This window comes from Dasypus novemcinctus, chromosome 17 (assembly GCF_030445035.2).
Source record: "Dasypus novemcinctus isolate mDasNov1 chromosome 17, mDasNov1.1.hap2, whole genome shotgun sequence".
Classification (NCBI taxonomy): Eukaryota; Metazoa; Chordata; class Mammalia; order Cingulata; family Dasypodidae; genus Dasypus; species Dasypus novemcinctus.
The window spans coordinates 66,139,213-66,159,333 of NC_080689.1; the positions used below are offsets into that span (position 1 = coordinate 66,139,213).

The following is a 20,121-nucleotide window of genomic DNA, read 5'->3' on the forward strand; positions in this document are numbered from 1 at the left end:
CAGCTGGGGAGTTAAATATGCAGATGGCGAGATGTGCGAGGTGCGAGTGCCTGGAGAAAGGAAAGCCCCGGATACTAGGAATGGGGGGGCTGGGGCACGGCCTCAGGAGCCCACTGTGGAGGTTGGGACTGCAGGGCTGCGGCAGCGCGCCGCGGCCTTCCGGCGCTGACACAGGCACCCTTTATGTCTGTGTTGCTGGCATAGGAGTCTCTCTCCTAGCCCTGGGTCTAAAACCGGAAGGCGGGTGTCTGCAAAGCTTGTGGGGTGCGGTGCAGCCCTCGGGGGAGGGCGCATCTGAGAGCGAGGGGCTGGCACACCTGTGTGTGTGTGTGTTGAGGGTGTGTGCATCACCTGAGACAGGACAGTATTCTGGGCTCGGGGACGAGGGTTTTTCCCTTTGAGTCAAGGACAACTGAGGGTGCTGGGCTCCCACCTGGCTCTTCTCCCTGCAGGAAGGTCAAGGCCCTGGACTCCGAGAGCCTCTCGGAGAGAGCGCACACAGGCCGGCGGGGAGGCGAGCGGTGGGCCTGCCACACAGCAGCTGGTCTCCCCGTGGCGGAGCGCGCCCCCAGCACTTGAGAGGAGTTTTAGTTTGCGCTCCATTAATTTGCAAGTCGGCTGCTTGGTAAGCGTTCCTTTGTCTTTTTTTCCCCCCCCCAGTGTCCTGACTTTCTCACCCAACTGGGGCTCCCCAGAGCAGGGGCTGCCTCCCCCATTATCCTGCCACTGGCGCCCCTCTGCCCACTGGCTGTGGGGGCTCCCCGAGGCTCCCTCAGGAGCTAGAGGGTCTCTATGGATGGCGGGAAGGGGTGATGAACAAGATGAGGAAGGAGGTAGGGCCCTCATTCTCCAGACAGGAAACTGAGGCTCACGGAGGCTCCATGGCCTTGGGGCGGGGCAGGAACCAAGGTTGAGCTTTCCTACCAGAAGTACCTGGCCCTGTCCTCCTAACGGTCCTGCAGAGCTCCAAGGCGTTCCCGCTAGAGGCCAGACGAGGAAATCTTGGAGGCAACACACAAGGTCTTTTTCTTCTTGATATTCCTGGGGAAACTTGGGCTGGACTCTATCTCCTTCCCCAGTACCCTCCAGGAGCTTCTGGGAAGGTCCACTCAAGTACAGGGTTGACAGAGAATCCAACTGCCAACCTCTTTCTACCCCATTCTTGGGCTTCTTTGGACCCTGAGCTGAGCTAGACCACATGACATCCCAGACTACAGGCAGATTCCAGGCAGGGAGATTCAGAACTAGAACAATCCCCATCCCACGTCCCATGCCCCCATAGCCTGAGCTTAAGCCCCCAAACCAATGGGAAACTAACTGCAAATCCAACACGAATGCCAGCTGAGAAGGTATCACAGACCACAGTGCCCCCAGAAAACCCCAAGGCTCCTGTTCCGGCACCTGGAAGACAGAAGCCCCACCTCTCCCATTTGCCCCAGTGTCTCTGTGGGTACTGCGGTCACCGGAATTCCAGGACAGCCTCAGTTCACGAGGAGGCCATGGATTCTAGAGTCAGGGCACAAAAGCGTTGCTCTCCCAAGATCTCTTTATTTTGGGCTGTTGCCAACCTCCATACAAGATTAATTTCCTTAAACCCCGGTGCTCAACGGTGCCTCTCCCCTGCTCAGGTACCTCCGGAGGCGACCGGCAGGGTGGGGAAGGGCTCAAGGGCTCGTGTCCAGCTTGGCACACAGGCTCCTCGGCAGCTGCCCCGCTCCATCCCTCCACCCCGATGGGCACGCGTGGCGTCCGCTGAGCCAGCCTGCTGGTTGCCCATATCCTGCCAGAAAGCGATCCCTTCTGCAGAAATCCTACCCTGCTGCAGGGCCAGCCCCAGCCCCCCTCCTCGGGAAACCAGCCCGCCCCTTGTGCTCACCTTGGCCCCCGGCCCCACCGGCCTGGTCTGACCTGCAGGTCTTGCCTGCCTCCTTGATCAAAATACAGGCTTCCTGGGCTCAGGTGCCCTAGTTTGCTCCTCCTGTCTCCATACAGGGCAGGGTCTGAAGACTTACTCATTACAGGACCTGGTGAACTGAGGCCCAGAAGAGAGAGCCAGCAGGAGGTCAAGAGCCCAGGCATTGCAGCCAGGTTCCTGAGCCACCCCTGGCTCTGCCACCTCCTAGTGCACGCCCTTAAGCTGATGACAGACCCTCTCTTTGCTTTCCTTTCCTCCTCAGTTAAGTGAGAGAGTACTTACCTCACCGCATCATGGGGAGGGTTAAATGAGATCATTCATTCACTCTAACAAACCCTGATTGAGTGTCTATTACGGGCCAGGAACTGTGCTAGACGCTGTACATGGAGGTGAACAAAAGGAACTCAATTGCTTGCATGGAGATTACCTTCTAGCAAGGCCGACGGATAACCAACAAGTGGGGAAATCATTTCAGAACCTGATAAGGGCCATAAGGAAAATAAGGCAGTGTGAGGGGAGAGGGGGGGTGACGGCTGTCTCCTTGGGTGGGGCGGTCAGGGAGGGTCTCTTCGAGGAGGTGGCATTTGAGCAGAGACCCCACTGAAGAGAGGCTGGAGGCTGGGAGGTGCTGGCACGTACTAAGTGTTCGCTGACATAGTAACTAATCTTGTCGGAATAAGGAGGTCCGCCAACGGGGTGGGAAGGCGGGCCTGGAGAAGGCGCCGCCCCCGAACCACAGATGGAAAACTCCCCAGCCTTGCCCTTGTCCTACAGCGCCAACAGCTGCCCCCCACTGCCACCTTGAGGCGCCCCCTCTGGCTCAGCCTCGTCTTCACCTTTCCAGTTCCACTCAGTTACGGCAATCTCTCTAGTACGGTTATTATGATGTCCCCTCTTTCTTCAGGGGCAGGACAAAAAGCAGCCTCAGACTCTGGTCACAGGCGGCCCTCGCTGCTCACCAGCAGAGCGTGCACACGTGCACACGCCTGCCCCACACAGCCGCCAGCCGCGCCGCGCTCGGCACCGCGGGGCCCCTGGGCTGTCGCCCCCCCCCCCCCCCCCCCCCCCCGCCCCACGCCCTCCGCGCGCTCTCGCCGCCTCCCCTCCCGGTCCTCGCCACCCCAACTCACTTCTCCAGCATGGACATGACGATCGGGGGGAGCACCAGGATGGGCATGGGGAGCACGACCCGCGTCAGCGCCGTCTCCAGCAGGGCCTGGGAGCAAGCAGAGGCGGTGGTGAGAGGGGCGCGTGGCGGCGGAGGGGGCGCCCCACAGCAGACGCGCCCCGGCGCCCCTGGGTGGCACATCTGGCCGGATGGAATTATTCATGGCATCGCTCACGGAGCCGCTTCCAAACAACCGAAAAAAGCCACCGCCGTCGCCCTCTCCCCACACACGTTGGAAGAGAGCAGATTCCCATCATCTGCCATGGTGTTGAGGCGGGGACGCAGCCCCGGGAGCGGGGCGCGCTCAGGGGGCGTCAGGGGCAGCCCTCCCCAGGCCGGGGGGTGCTGCGGGCGGGGGGCTAGGGGCGCACATGGAGGACATCGGATGCTCTCAAACCAAGTGGCGGGGCCTGTGGAGCACAGAGATTCTCGGATTTACCGTGTGTGCTTTTATGTCCCTTAAAGATGATAAGATTCAGAGGCTCTTAATCGGCCTGGCTCTGGATGACAGTTTCCGCCCTGACAGGCGGGCTTTGTAAGGGGAACTGGTTGCGCTGGGTGCCGCTGCCTCCATCCCGGGGTCTGTCTGGCGCCTGGCTCTGGGGGCTTTGGGGGCCTCCTGGGCAGGCGCAGTCAGGGAACCCTCCTTGCTCAGCACCCAGGCAGCTGGGTGCCCTGACCGTGATCCTGGGGAGCTGTTTCAATCCCACCCCCTCCCTGCCCTCAGGCCTTGGGAAGGGTGCACAGCCCTCCAGGCCCTGCAGCCTTTCCTCCAGACAGGAGGGGGCTGGCTGGGGAGCCCAGTGGCCGCAGGACCGCCAGTTCCCCCGCTGTCTGTCCCCGCGGTGCGAGTTATTGGCTGCCTCCCTCACAGGGGCTCCTGCGGACGGACAAGGTCATGAAGGAGTTGGGGTCAAGTAGAAGAGGGAGGCTGAATCCCCTCTGATGATGGGCTGAGGACTGAAAATTCCTCCCTGGAGCCTGCTCCCTTGACCATGAACCTCAGGGAGGCTGGGTGAGGGCCCTGCCGGCCTCCTGGACAGGCGTGGGAAGTCTGGGAGAGCTGGAACCAGTGCGGGAAACAGAGGGTGCGACGAAGCCCTGGCACCCCCAAGTCCCTCGCCCCTCCCAAGCCCTGGATGGATGCCAGCTTTTCCCGGAGGCCCGTGGGAGGGGAGGGGGATGGGGAGAAGGGCCCTGCAAGTCCGAGGGATTATCACAAGGCCTCGCTGTCCCCACGTGGGGGCTGATCAAGGACAGCGGCTGGAGCCGAGGGGGGTGCCCGGCTACTCCAAGCCGACCCTTCCTGCCTCAGCGCCCGGGGGCCAGAGTCCCGGGGCTGGGAAAGCCACGAATGGCCGTTCAGATGAAGGCCGGGAAAGCATAAGGAAGACGTGTGAAGGGCTTTCCGCCCCCCCCCCCCAATTACAATTGCTGGAGTGGGTGAGACCAGGGACCCGGAGTTGAAAGAGGTTCTTCTTGTAACAAAGTATTCTTCCTCAACCCGGCCTGTGACCTCCCACAAGCTTGAAATCTGTCCTCCGCCATCACTCCCCGTTGAGGCATCACCTCCAGAAGTGCCTGATTGCAGAGCCACCACCAGTTGCCTTCAGGTCTGCTCCTCTTACCCAGGAGGCTACGAAGGCCCCGAGAGGCAGGGAGGGGGCAGAGAAAGCTCTGGGGGTCTCCTCTGCCCTCGCCAATTAACACCTCGTCTGGGGTAGGTGATCAGAGAAGCGGGGTCCTGAGGGGCTGGGATGAGAGACGAGCGTTTTACAGTAGGGACGGGGGCGGGGGTGCAGGCAGCAGCCTGGCTGCGGGGGAAGGAGGCCTGGGACCCACGCAGAGGGGACGTGCAGGGCGGGGAGGAGAGATCCAGAGGACAACGTAAGGGTGCTGGGGACAGAAGCGGTTCAGGGAAAGCCGGTCCCTGCGCCCCGGGGCGACCCACGTGTCTGGCTGCGATCTTGGAGGAGCCCACGAGGTTGCCGTCTCCATCCAGGACATCGATGCCCGCCTCCAGCTCCCCATACCGCATCAGGACCACGTTGCAGATGTTGGCACTGGCTGGAGAGAGAGGGGGCAGGGAGCAGGGGTGAGGGGGGAGGGTGGCCCTCTACTGGGCGAGGCCACGGGGACCGCAGGCCCACCCCAAGCAACAAGGGCACTGAACGAAGGCCAGGGCTGCATTCAGATGCCGTGGGTGACGGAGTGGCCCTGCTGTCCACCTGTCCAAACATCTGGGTGGGGGGACTTGGGAACCTGGTGAGCCAAGGTGTAGGAGAGCCAGTGGGGCTTAGAGCCCGATGAGTTTTCAAGGCGGCTGGCTTTCGCTTTTCTGCGACAGTCCCCCTAGGCAGGGAGAGTGGGAGCCCATCCGGGAAGGCTCTGAGGCCTGGAGACGGTCCCCCCACCCCCGATGCTGGATGTCTACCTGCAGCAATTCCATCCTCTGGGCTGCTTTCTCAGCACTCCCTGAGATGTCAGCCCCCCACATTCAGCCCTTTGCTCCTCAGAGGAAATCAAATTCCCAGAGATTTGCTTCCCCGGAAGCAGGTGTGTGAGCGGGCAGGAGCCTCAGTGCTCACCCAGCGCCACCTCCTCATCATATGGATAGAACATTGAGGCTCAGAGAGGGGGCGTGGCTTATCTGAGGTCACACAGCAATGTAGGGCAGAGCTGAAAGGCTACAGTGCCTAAATCTCTGGGTCCCCGGCCCCCAGCCTCGGCTGAGACAATGAGGACCCGGGCTGGCTACTCGAACAGGTCCTGCATAGACCAAATTGGGGAAACCCCGTCAGCTGGTGGCCAGCATGTGGAGCCTCTCTGTGCTCTCCTTGCCTGGGCCTTCCACGGCCCGGCCTGGGCCTGTGGCCTCGTGCAGGTACTGACCTTGCCTGAACTCCTCCAGCCCTGCTTCAGGGGGAAGTGGGGGACTTGGGGGGGGGTAAGGAGTGGGGGGTGACAAATGCAGAGCCCGCCTGCTTCACTCCTCCCCCCAAAGCGCCTTGCTGTTTTTAAAGTTTTAATTTTTGCTAATTAATGTCAATTAATTTTGTATAATGAGTGTTTAATTTTGGGGAGTGTGTGAGGCTGGGAGCGACTGCAGTTCTGGGCTGTGAACGCTGATTAGCATCAACACCTGCTGCTTCCCCACTCCCTCCAGTGCGTGGGGGGGGGTGGCGCGAGGCTTTGGGGAGCTGGAGGGCGGTGGGGCCCGGTGGGCAGGTGGAGTGGGAGGGAGCCCACAGATGCTCCTGGTGCCCAAGCCAAGGGCTGGGAGCGGGGTGGTCCAGGTGCTCGCAGCTGGGAGCCGGGGCTCTCTGCAGGTGGGGGGGTGGCTTGAGACCCTGGGGGTGTTCTGTTTCGATAAAGTGGGGAGGTGAAGCAAACAAGAGGGGAAGACCAAGCAGCTCTGCGGTTTTGGGAGAAAAAAAGCAGGAGACCAAATAGTTTTAAAATATGTTTTCAGCACATATGCCATCTCTGGGTAGCTCTGGTGTTTCCACACGACGCTCGGCACGAGGCACCCGGCGGCCACGGTAGCGGGGTGCAGGACTCAAGCCCTGCGCCCCCTTGCTTGTCGTAAACAGCGGCTTTCAACTTGGGGCAATTTTTCTCTCCAGTGACATTTGGCAACATCTGGAGACATTTTTGATGATCACGACCCAGTGGAAGTGCTAGCAGCGTCTAGTAGGTAAAGATCAGGGAGGCTGCGGAACACCCTACAACACAAGCGACAACCCCGCCACAAAAATGAGCCGGTCCTGAGAAACCCCCTTCCTAACCACAGGGACCGACACTTAGAAAGGGGAATCCGAGGTAAAGGAGAGTCTCAGCTGCAGGGGCATTGGGAGCCTGATTCAGGGCCAGCTGGGCTTGGGCTCCAATCCTGGCTCCGACGCCCTGCACCCCCTCCCCACCCCCAGGAGAGCTCCTGCCAGTCCCGGGGTCCCAGGGCAGCCTTGAGAAGCCGGCACTTGGCCGCTCCTGGTGACACGCCCTCTAGCGGCAGTAGGGGTGATCTGCAGCCCCCACACCCCGGAGACCCAGACATTGGCGACTGAACATTGGGGAAGAGGGCGCGGATGCCCGCCCTCTGAGAAGCCCCTCCTCCACACCTCCAGCGACCACCAGGAGAGCCAAGGCTCTGGGCAGGTGGTTCAGGGAAGGAGCTGGAGGTCAGGAGCTGCTCACTCTGTCGACCTTGAGCAGCCTCCGCCCCAGCCCCACTGGGCTTCTCCGGGTGTAAAAGGGGTGGCTGCGTTCAACGACTTGACAGGACACCTGGGCGCTGGCTGGACTCAAACGAACATCAGCCTCTGCGCCGCACCCACGCCAGGTCAGGGAAACCAGGAGCAGCTGAAACGTCTCTAGCCCCAGCCGTGCACACTTGGGGATGGTGCACCCACAATGCTAAGATGTAGATGACAACCGAGAGGCAGCTCAAAGTGAGGGGTCTGGGTCGAGGGGAGACAGACAGACAGAAGGGAGTGGCTCTGGAGGCGGAGGTCCACCCAGCGGCCTCAGGGTGGCGTTTCGAGTTCTCTGCAGTCCCCAAATGTGAAACGCAGCAACTGCAGGTCAGAGCAGGACTTTGATCCAAACACAAAACCACTTGAGACAAAAGATGAAGCACGGAAGGAGTGAAAAGCCTGCCTCCCTCTCCTGAGAGGGCCCCTCCTGGACACTTTTTGGGGCTGACAATGTCCCCCTCTCATCTAAGCTGCCTGAATGGACAAAAGAGAGAAAACCCTAAAAGCCACCTCAAAATGATGGCAACCCCTAGGCTCCTACTCGTTCTTCCTGCCTGCTCCACTTAGATGGCACATGCCCCATACTCTCTTTCGTTGACTGTGCACTAGTTGCCCATTTACTGAGTACCTGCTAGAGGCAGAGACTACCAGCCACCCCTGCCTTTGCGCAATGAGAACGCCAGCTCTCACAGTGCTTTCATTTCCATGATTTCATCCAGACCTTACAATTCTGCTGTGTCTCTTTCAAGGCTTCCCTGGTCCTTCTCATTCCACTCCAGCTCCAAAGACATGGACAGTGAGAGCCTAAGCAAATGGGGGAGGAGGGGAAAGGAGAGAGAGAGACCGACCACGGGTCTCCTTCCTAGCACAGCGGCAAGCTCTATTATTGACGGTATCAGCAGGTTAATTAAGAAGTCTGTTAGTGATAATGTTAAGAAGGCTGGCACATTTTCAACTCAGATTGACACCATTCAAGACTCAAGCATAACTGATGTTGGAGCAGCAATGCTGGGAGATGTCATGGAATGAGAGAGAGAAAGAGAGAGGAGGATTGCTTCTCACTGATGGCAAGCTCAGTGTCAAGTCCTGAGGAAAATATGCTCTTGACTGCTGCAGATGTTCTCACATCAGACCCATTGCAATGCAAAATCACGCAGATTGTGAACAGCTAATGAAGCACTCAGCATAAAATGGACGGTGTGGGAAGGAAGAAAGAGCAGGAGACAGAAAGACAAATGTGCAAGAAGGTTCTCAAAAAGACCACGGGAGCTCATCCCACGATCTAGCACAGAGACGAGTAGATTAAGGGCGCATGAGTCCAACACACTCACATGTAGGGGAAATGACTTTGTGGTAAAGAACTTGTATCAGCTCAGAGGGAAGAGTAATTTAAAATTGGGGGCAGAACAATGGGCTTTTCATTTGGAGAAAATAAAATGCAATTCCTCAGTTCTAAGATGCATTTCCCTATATTTTAATGTTTTAAAATCATAATGTACCATACAACGGATTTCGGCGGAAAAAAAACCTTATCTGCTAACAAACACAATTCTCTGTTTGTGTGTGAACTTATCCATATATAGAGGTATTTGTTCATCCAAGTGTCACTTCAGCTGACCACAACAACCCACAGAGAATTTGATTTCTAAGAGTTACTTAAAACATCTTTTAAAAACTCACACTATAATGGAGCATGGACATGAAACGTTATTGTACATGCAGAAGATCGTCTGCCAGATACCAGGCAACGCAATTAAAGACAGTAGAAATTGCCAAACCATAGATAGCTCCCCTAAAGAAATGCTTGCCCATATGCACAAAGAGACATTTACAAGGATGTTAATTATAGCACTGTTTGTAAGAGCAAATAATTAGAAACAACCTAAATGTCCACCATTAGGGAGCTCACAGGGGAAGATCTCCAAAGCAAACGGTTATGTGAAAAAAAGCTACCGAGAGTGTAAAGGAAAATTAAATGTATGTAAAACACCACAACTACTGTACACCTATATGTGTGCATAAATCCACAGGTAATGTTTTGAAAGGTTCATACCTCACACAGCAGTCCCTTTGGGGGAAGGGAACTAGATGTGGGGATTAGAGAGAGAAGGACTTCCATTTTCTTACCCTTGAGATTTCTATATTGTTTGAAATTCTACAATGAGAATATAATCATGCTTTATCATCTGGAAAGTTAAACGAAATTGCCAAACCTCTTGAAGTAGACCATAAAACTTAAAAGCTAGCAGAGGTTGGTGTGACTGATTCATAGATTCCACCCTTAGGCATCTCTCTGTCAAAACCTTCCTAAAGAAGCTGATTAAGTCCAGGAGCAAGGAAGGAAAGGAAGGAAGAAAGGAGGAGAGAAAGAGAGAGAGAGAGAAAGATAGAGAGAGAGAGAGAGAGAGGATCACTGTCAAATCACCAGCTTGATATAAACTTAAGGAACAGACATCTCAGGGACTAAATTCCAGATTTAACACTTTAAAATGTACAATGCATGACAAAGGATTATAAGACAAAGAAACAGGAAATGATGGTTCATCCAAGGGAACAAGTAAAAATCTAGAAGCCATCAACAAAAAAGACCAGGCTTTGAACATATACCAAAGACTTAAAAAAAAAACAAACCATCAATATGTTCAAAGAGATAAAGGAAAACACAGAGAAAGAACTAAAGGACATGAAGAAAACAATGAATTAACAATATGAGAATCTCAATAAAGAGATAAAAATTTTTAAAGGAACCAAACAGAAATATTGGAGTTGAAGACCACAGTAAGTGAAATGAAAAATTTCCGAGAGTGTTTCACTAGCAGATTGGAGCTGACAGAAGAATCAGTGATCTCTAAGATAACACAATTGAATGGCTGAGGAGCGGAAAGAAAAAAGAATTTACAAGTGCAAACAGAGCTGAAGAGACCTGTGGGACACCATCAAGCATATTAACATGTGTATCATGGGAGTCCCAGAAAGAGAAGAAAGAAAGGGGCAGAAGGAATATTCAAAGAAATAATGGCAGAAACTTACCAAATTTAACAAAATACATTAATATATACGTTCAAGAAGCACAACAAACCCCAAACAGGATAAATTCGGTGAGAAATATGCCCAGACACTTAGTAGTGAAACTGTTAAATGCCAAGGACAAGAAGAGAGTTCTGAAAGTTGCAAGAGAAAAGCAACACGTTATGTACAGAGAACGCCAATAAGATTAAGTGCCCATTTTTTATCAGAAACCATGAAGGCAAGAAGTCAGTGGGATGAAATATTTAAAGTGCTGGAAGAAAACTATTGCTAATGAATTTTGTTTACAGTGAGACTGCCTTTCAAAAATGAGGGAGAGATTAAAGCATTCCCAGATAAACAAAAGCTGAGGGAGTTTATCACCACTAGAACTGCCCTGTAAACAATGAAAAAGGGAGTTCTTCAGGCTGAAAGGAAAGGACACTAGAGAGTGGATCAAAGTGGCATAAAGAATAAAGACCTCTAGTAGAGGTTAACCATATGGGTACTATTGTATTGTAGTTTTTGGTATGTAACATCACTTTTTACTTCTTTCAGTTTCTAAAATGCAAATGCATAAAAGTAATGATAACATCTATAGTTTTGGAAATACAGTGTGTAAAGATATAATTTGTAGCAAGTATGACAAAAAGGTAGGGGGGGTGGAGGGATATAGGAGCAGCATATGTGTATCCCACTGAAGTTAAATAGGTATCAAATCAAATATGATTGTTATAGATTTAGGATAAATTTTAAATTTAAGCCTGATGGTAACCACAAACAAAATATATGAGAAAATATAAACCGAAAGAAATGATAAGAGACTCAAAATGGTCCAATACAAAAAAAACAAAAACAAAAACAAAAACAAAAAAAACCAATAAACATGCAAGTAGGCATTAACAGAAGAACTAGGGGACAAAAAAGGGTATAAGACTTACAAAGGGTACATAGCGAAATGGCAGAAGAAATTTGTGCATGATCAGTAGTTACTTTAGTAGGTAAGTGAATTAAATGGATTAAACTCTCCAGTCAAAAGGTAGAGATGGGCAAAATGGATAAAAAGGCATGATTCAACTATATGCTGTATACAAGAGACTCACCTTAAATGCAAAGACACAAACAGTTTGAAAGTGAAAGATGGGAAAAATATGCCATGCAAATAGCAACCAAAAGAGAGCTCGAGTAGCTATATTATTATCAGATAAAACAGACATTAAGTAAAAAACTGTTATGAGGGACAAAGAAGGTCTCTACTCTGAAAAGGGAGTCAATTAAAGAAGACACAACAGTTGTGTATGCACACACATCCCTATTATTGCTCTCTCTATATAGAGTGCCAAAATATATAGAGCAAATATTCACAGATTTGAAAGGAGGAATAGGCCGTTCTAGATAATAGTAGAAGACTGCAACACAGCATTTTCAATAATGGATAGAACATCTAGACAGAAGATCAGAAAGGAAATAGAAAACGTGAATTGTGCCATAAACCAACTGTATCAAAGAGACATATATAGAATACTTCACTCAAAAGCAGCAGAATACACATTCTTCTCGAGTGCACATGAGCATTCTTCAGGACAAAGACCATATGGTAAGTCACAAAACAAGTGTCAATCATTTCAAAAATATTGAAATCATACAATGTATCCTCTCTGACCACAGTGGAATGAAGCTAGAAATCAGTAACAGAGGGAGAACTAGAAAATTTACAAATATATATAAATTAAATGATACATTTAAACAATCAATAGTTCAAAGAAGAAATTACAAGGGATAATAGGTAATATCTTGAGGTGAATGAAAATGAACACACAACGTACTGAAAATTTATGGGATGCAGCAAAGGCAGTGCTGAGAGGGAAATTTAAAGGTTTAAATCCTTACATTAAAAAAGAAGAAAAGGGGAAACGGACTTTGGCCCAGTGGTTAGGGCGTCCGTCTACCATATGGGAGGTCCGCGGTTCAAACCCCGGGCCTCCTTGACCCATGTGGAGCTGGCCATGCACAGTGCTGATGCGCGCAAGGAGTGCCATGCCACGCAAGGGTGTCCCCTGCGTGGGGGAGCCCCCACGCGCAAGGAGTGCGCCCGTGAGGAAAGCCGCCCAGCGTGAAAAGAAAGTGCAGCCTGCCCAGGAATGGCGCCGCCCACACTTCCCGTGCCGCTGACGACAACAGAAGCGGACAAAGAAACAAGACGCAGCAAATAGACACAGAGAACAGACAACCAGGGGAGGGGGGGGGGGATTAAATAAATAAATAAATCTTAAAAAATAAAATAAAATAAAAAAGAAGAAAAGATCTCAAATCAGAGACCTAACCTCACAGTTGGATGATCTAGAAAAAGAAGAGCAAAATAAACCCAAAGCAAGCAGAAGAAAGACCATAACAAACATTAGAGCAGGGATAAATGAAATAGAGAATGAAAACAAACAAACAATAGATTCAATGAAGCCAAAAGTTGGGTCTTTGAAAAGATCAATAAAATAATCAAACCTTTAGCTAGACCAACAAAGGAAAAAAAGAGAGAGGACACAAATAACTAAAGTCAGAAATGAAAGGGCAGACATTACTATCATCCCCACAGAAATAAAAAGGATTATAGGAGGCTATTATGAACAATTTTACACCAACAAATTAGGTAATCTAGATGAAATGGACAAATTCCTACAAACACACAAACCATACAGTACTGATTCAAGAAGAAATAGATCTCAACAGAACAATAATAAATCAACAGATTGAATCAGGAATAAAAAACCTCCCAACAGGGAAGTGGAGGTGTCTCAAGTGATTGGGCTTCCTTCCGCCTACCACATGGGAGGTCCCGGGTTCAGTTCCTGGTGCCTCCTGGAGAAGGTAAGCTGGTGCGGCGGGCAGGTGCGGTGAGCTGATGCAACAAGATGACACAACAAAAGAGACACAAAGAGGAAAGTCAATGAGAGACACAACAAACCAGGGAGCCGAGGTGGCTCAGGTGACTGAGGGCCTCTCTTCCACAAGGGAGGTCCTGGGTTTTGTTCCCAGTGCCTCCTAAAAAGATGATGATCAGACACAGAGAGCACACAGCAAATGGATAAAGAAAGCAGAGAGCGATCACAAATAATAAGGGAGCAGAGGGATAAATGAATCTTAAAAAACAAACACAAAAACAAAAAAACCCTTCCAACAAAGAAAATCCAAAGACCAGATGGCTTTACAGGTGAATTTTACTAAATATTCCAAGAAGAATGAACAGCAATCCTGTGCAAACTCTTCAAAAAAACTGAAAAGGAGGGAACACTTCCTAATTCATTCTGTAGGCCATCACTCTAATACCTAGCCAGATAAAGATACTACTAGAAAAGAATATATATTTGAAACTCACAGCTAAGATCATACTCAACTGTTGAACAACTGAAAGCTCTCCCTCTAAAGGATACCCATTGTCACCACTGTTATTCTATATTGTACTAGAAGTTCTAGCCAGGGTAATGCTGCAAGAAAAATAAATAAAATGCATTCAAATTGGAAAGGAAGAAGCAAAACTTTTCCTGTTTGTGATGGCACTATCCTATATATATAAAATCTTGAAAAATCGTCAACAAAGCTAGAACTAATAAACAAATTCAAGCAAGTGACAGATACACAATCAACATGCAAAAATCAGTATTGTGTCTATGCACTAATCATGAGTAATTTTTAGAGGAAATCAAGGAAAAAATACAATTTACAATACCAACTAAAATAATCAAATACCTAGGAATAAATTTAACCAAGGCTATAAAGGACTTCTACATGGAAAAATAAAAATATATTGCTAAAAGCAATCAAAGACGACCTAAATAAATGGAAGGACATTCTGTGTTCTTGAATAGGAAAACTAAATATTGTTAAGATGTCAATTCTACCCAAAGCAGTTTACAGATTCAACACAATCCCAATCAAAATTCCAACAACCCTCTTTGTAGAAATGGAAAAGCCAAGGTAAGGGCCCCCCATAGCCAAAACCATTTTGAAAAAGAAGAACAAATATGGAGAGCTCACACTTCCCAATTTAAAAACTAGTTACAAAGCAATAGTAATCAAAACATCATGGTATTGGCACAAGGACAGACATTTAGACTGATGGAATCGAATTGAGACTTCAGGAATAAACCCTCACATCTTTGGCCAATTGATTTTTGTCAAGGTTGTGTCAAGTCCACTTAATGGGGAAAGAATAGTCTCTTCAACAAATGTTGGAAGAACTGGATCTCCATATGCAAAAGTATGAGCCTGGAACCCCTACCTTACACCATATACAAAAATTAACTCAAAATAGATCAAAGACCTAAATACAAGAGCCCAAACTATAAAACCCCCAGAAGAAAACTAGGGAAGCATCTTCAGGACCTTGTGTTAGGCAATAGTTTCTTAGACTTTACACCACAATCATGAACAACAAAAGAAAAAATAGAGAAATGGGACTTTATCAAAATTAAAAACTTTTACACATCAAAGGTCTTCATCATGAGAGTAAAAAGACAATCTACAAAATGGGAGAAAATATTTGGAAACCACATTTCTGGTAAGAGTTTAACATATAGAGTTTGTAAAGAAATCCTATAACTCAACAATAAAAAGATAACTTAATTTAAAAATGGGCAAAAGGCTTGAAGAGACATTTCTTCAAAGATACACAAATGGCTTAAAAGCACATGAAAAGATGCTCAACATCATTAGCCATTAGTAAAATGTAAATCAAAACCACAATGAGATACCATTTCATATCCACTAGAATGGCTACAATTATAAAGAGAAAAAACAGGATTAAGAGTTGGAGAGGATGTGGAGAAATAGGAACACTTATTCGTTGTTGGTGAGAATGTAAAAGGGTGCAGCCACTGTGGAAGACAATTTGGGAGATTCTCAGAAAGTCAAGTATAGAATTACTATATGAGCCACAATCCCACTTTTAGGTATATACTCCAAAAAACTGAAAGCAGGAACTCAAACAGATATCTGCACACCAATGTTCATAGCGACATTATTCACAATTGCCAAACAGTGGAAGCAACCCATGTGTCCATTAACAGATGAATGGACAAACCAAATGTAGAACCATGATTCAGCCATGAAAAGGAAGCTCTGATGCATGCCACAGCATGAATGAACCTCGAAGAGACCACGTTGAATGAGATAAGTCAGACACAAAAGGACAAATACTGTATGATCTCACTGATATGAAATAATTAGGATAAGCAAATTCACCATCAGAAACTAGAATACAGATTACCAGGGGCTGGGGTGGGGATGGAGAACGGGGGATTAATGCTTAATTGTACAGTCTCCATTTGAGGTGATGGAAGGGTATTGGCAACAGATGCTGGTGATGGTAGCACATTGTTAATGTGATTGACTACACTGAATTGTATATCAGAATGTGGTTAAATGGAGGAAATTTTAGGCTGAATATATGGTACGAGAATAAAAATAAATAAAACACCATAGGACTGTACAACAGAAACATTGAACCCTAATGTAAACTATGAACTATAGTTAATAGTAAAATTATAATAATATTTACTCACCAATTGTAACAAAACAAGCACACTAATGCAAGGTGTTAATAATGGGAGGGTATATGGGAACTCTATTTTCTGCATGATTTTTCTGTAAACCTACAATATTTGTAATAAAAATTATTTTAAAAGGATATGCACAGTATGAGACAGTGAATGCAAATGTAAAAAACACATTAACAATACAACTTATGGCTTATGGTACATACACAGATGGTAAAATTCTACAAACACAAATGGGAAGGGTACTCCAGTTCAGAGCAGAGAAGGAACAGTACAAAGACAAGAAGGTGGAGGGCAGGGAGGGCTTTAGGTGTCACTAACATTTTATTTCTCTATTGTCTATAATTTCTTGTTTGAAATGTTTCATAATTTTAAAAAAACCAGGCATGGAATGAACTATTGTGGCTAAGAAGGATGTTAGAATTTATGACTGCCATGGAAAAACATTTAAACTTTACTGTGAGACTATAAATCAGTTTACAAAATAGTATACATCGTATGACCCCATTTGTATTCAATGTACATTTATATAGACATATTTACACTATATACACATGTATATAGATATGTATATCTATATACACTATATACAGATGCAGTGAATAGGCAGAGGTTCATAAACTCTTTGATGGAGGGATATAGCAAACTTTTCTCTAGGGAAAGAAGCAGGATAGTTGAACTTTATCTAACAATCATGTATTATCAGAAAAAATAGAGCCACGTTCAGTTAAAACAAAAAAGCAAACAAAGGAAAACACTCTAGAAGCAACCAGGGGACTGGAGCTCCCATCCTGGCTCCAGACAGACAAAGGACTCCAGGCTCTGCTTCCTCACCTGCAACGAGGAGAATGCAATGCTGCCCTCTTTTTCTTTCTCTCCTTCTTTCTTCTTCCCTCCCTCCTCTACCTTCCTTCCTTCCTCCCTCCCTCTCTCTCTTGTTCTTTCATTCTTTCTTTTCCCCATCCTCCCTTCCTTCCCCCCGACTCCCCCCGGTTTTGTAGGTAACAGATGCATAGGGTAGTAAATTAACCAGTGTAAAGGGTAAATAGTAAAAAGTAGGTCTCCATCCCAGGCCCCTCCCCAGAGGTACCCGCCGTGGCCAGGCCCTCACACCCCCGTCAGAGCCAAGGTATTTGCAAGTACACAAGCCTTTGCACCACACCTTTACACACTTGCCTGAATACAGTCCCTCTGCCTCTACAGGAGTGAGGATTAGTAAATGAAGATGTACACCCTAATATGCGCTTGATTTCACACTCTTCCACCCAAGATGCAGTGCTTTATGGCACAGATTTTCTTTTAAATTGCTTAACAATTTGGGGAGAGTTTCACAACCCATATTGAGGTGTCACAAACTAAGGGCTGGAATTTCTGAATTGAAAAACCAGTCTTTAAATTTAGGTGTAGGCTGACTCTGAAGTTCAGAATCTCTTAATATAAGATTCCTGCTAATATACCCACCTTCTGGAAAGCTCCATTTTATCACAACTGCTCCCTTAGCTCAAGACTCTTCAGTGGCTCCCCGAACAACCAAAAGATACAGTTTGAACCCTAAACTAATAATCAAGGCCCCAACCTCCACTTCCCCACCAGGCCCGATGCCCCCTGAGCAGGCCCCTTGCCCCTCCTGCATTCAAAACCCTTCTCTCCACTGCCATGGGCACAGCCCTACCTTCTCCACCTCTGAAAACTCTACTTTTCCTCAAGGCTCAGTTCTCTGTGATCTCAGGAATGATAAAATCTCTGAATTGGAAAGGATCACAGAAGTCATTCATTTAACAAGCATTTATTGAGCACCGACTATATGACAGATCCTGGGCAAGCTGTCCAAAAGACAGGTGCCTTGGTCAGGCACAGTTTTTTGGGCCAGCTGGCTTCTTGGACAGTTCCCTAACCTGGAGGGAGTAGGTGGGAGACACCTCATTACAATAATAGGCTTTTTTTTTTTTCAGAATTCATGACTATCTTGCCACTCCTCATTCTTGTTGGGCTCCCACTAATGAATGCAACGCTTTTTTAAAAGATTGATTTTATTTATTTCTCCCCATCCCGTCATTGTTTGCACTTGCTGTGTCTATTCACTGTGTACTCGCTTTCCTTTAAGGAGGTACGGAGAAACAAACCCAGGACCTCCCAGGTGGGAGAGAGGTGCCTAATCACTTGAGCCACCTCCACTCCCTCCTTTGTTGTGTATTTCATTATGCTTCCTCTTTGTGTCTCTTGTTGCATCATCTTGTCGCACCAGCTCACCTTGTCAATTCACTCTCTTGCTCATTTTCTTTAGGAGGCACCAGGAACTGAACCTGGGACCTCCCATATGGTAGGTGGGAGCTCAATTGCTTAAGCCACATCTGCTTCCCATGAAGGCTACTCTTGACATGGGGGGGGGGCCTGGGACTATCTCGACTCCCTTGTTTTGGGCATTCTGTCTCCATTAATGCAGTGGAACACTGAGTGAGCCAGGTCAGAGGCCACACACCATGGTGTGGAACCATCCTGAGCACATGGCCTGTGACATCCCCAGGTCTTTTTCCCGGCAGGTCTTGGTAGCTTTACCCTTGTGCAGCTGCCTTTTTTGATCACAAGTTTGACCTCAAACCTGGTGAAAATTCGTTGGCTCACCTTCGCAGCTCTTTCTGGCTCCTGGTACTGTTGCCCATGAATTCACACACTTGGTCGGATTGGTAGCCCTGCTCCTTGAACGTGAGCCACAGGCCAACTCTGTCCAAGGCAGCCCTAGACACCTGGAGGCATTGGGACTGAAGACAGAGTCCCAGGACACAGCACTAAAGACCCCCGGGCTCACCTGGACCACCGCCTGTGTCCTCTTGGCACCTGATACCCTGGGCACCCACACCAGTGTGGGTCGCTCCCAATTCTGGCACCCATTCTGCTCCACCATCCTTCCACAAAGCTTTGATGAGCACCTCCTTCTAAGGCTCCTCAAAATCCATGTCCACTCCACCTAATGCGATCCTTTGATCGTGTAATCTGATGATCCTTCTTTTTTTAAATAAGCAAAAACCTCCTTCCTAAAATAATTCAGTTCATACAAAACTCCTAAAATCTTAGCGTTGGAAGGTGATTGAGAAATACGAAAATTCATCTTCCTATATAACTTCAAGCCTTCATCACCAGCACTTTGGCTTCTGCCACCAGGTTTAGCATTTGACCACGGCTCACCCTCAAGCAGGTTCCCAGTTGGGAAGGTGGAGGGTGGTGCTGAAGCAGTGGGGAAGGGCAGGCACTCCAAGCAAGCGAAGGCACATACAAAGGCCTGAGGACCGGAGGTGGGAGAGGATGGCAAGAGTCCCCGTAGCTGGAATGGGGTACCAGTGGGGGCAAGACCTGGAGCCAGGTCGGGAAGGGGTTTGAGGGCAGCTAGGAGGCTGAAGGGCTGTGGATGCCACCTTAAGTGTCACTGACCTGGATGGGCGGGGCGCACATCATGAGGCCCAGGAGGCAGTGGATAAAGGCATGCCCTGTGCCCCCTAAGAGCAGGGGATGAGGGACAGAGGAGGGGCGACCCTGCTTGGGTGGCCGTGGCCTCTCCTGGACAAGGGGAGCAGGTGGCCTGAACATCAAGGGAGGGGTCAGGAAGTGAAGGGTGAAGCAGCGACACCAGGACCATGTGGTCTGGGGCCCAGGCGGAGTACGGAGATGGAGGGGGTGAATGACTAGAAGACTTTCTCCCCAAACACCCTGGGGAATGAACTTGCTGGTGAACACAGATTTTTTCATGGCGATGAAACAAGTCGTGACATTTAATGGAAGGGAATAGCTGGGGACAGCACAGGAAGAAGTCTTCTCCAAGCAAAGGGACAATGAGGCTGGCATTTCAGGGTCATACGTGGGGGGGCTGGATCTCCTACGGAAGGAGTCGGCCGGTGGATCTGGAGGCTCTGGCCTCTTCTGGCCCCAATGGGGGCTCAGAGCCCGGACGGGGGGGGCCTTCGCTAGCACATGACACTGCTTGTTCCCTGCAGGGCTCCCCACCCACTCACACATGCGCAGAGCCTGGGATGCCAGCTTTATACCGGGGGTCTCCACCCTCGGCACCCAGCTGAAGCCCTGCCCCACGTCTTCCTGAAACACGGGTGTCCCTCTCTCTCCCCAAGGCCCACCATGGAGCCAGGACGCGGCACTGCTGCTGGTACCTCCTCCCCTCTCCCAGCTCCACCAGCACCTCGCCAGAAGGCTGTCCATGGGGTCTGCGTCCCCGAGAAT

General features: G+C 49.1%; 1 protein-coding gene across 1 annotated transcript in view; it reads right to left on the reverse strand.

The window, feature by feature from the left end:
• Window positions 1–20,121, reverse strand: part of SFXN5 (sideroflexin 5) — a 136,352-nt gene that overhangs the window by 21,559 nt on the left and 94,672 nt on the right. Inside the window, exons 11-12 of the mRNA XM_058278917.2 lie at window positions 5,035–5,150; window positions 3,046–3,131 (exon numbers count right to left, since the gene is read on the reverse strand). Coding sequence (XP_058134900.1) covers window positions 3,046–3,131; window positions 5,035–5,150 — 202 coding nt within the window. The remainder of the gene's footprint in view (window positions 1–3,045; window positions 3,132–5,034; window positions 5,151–20,121) is intronic.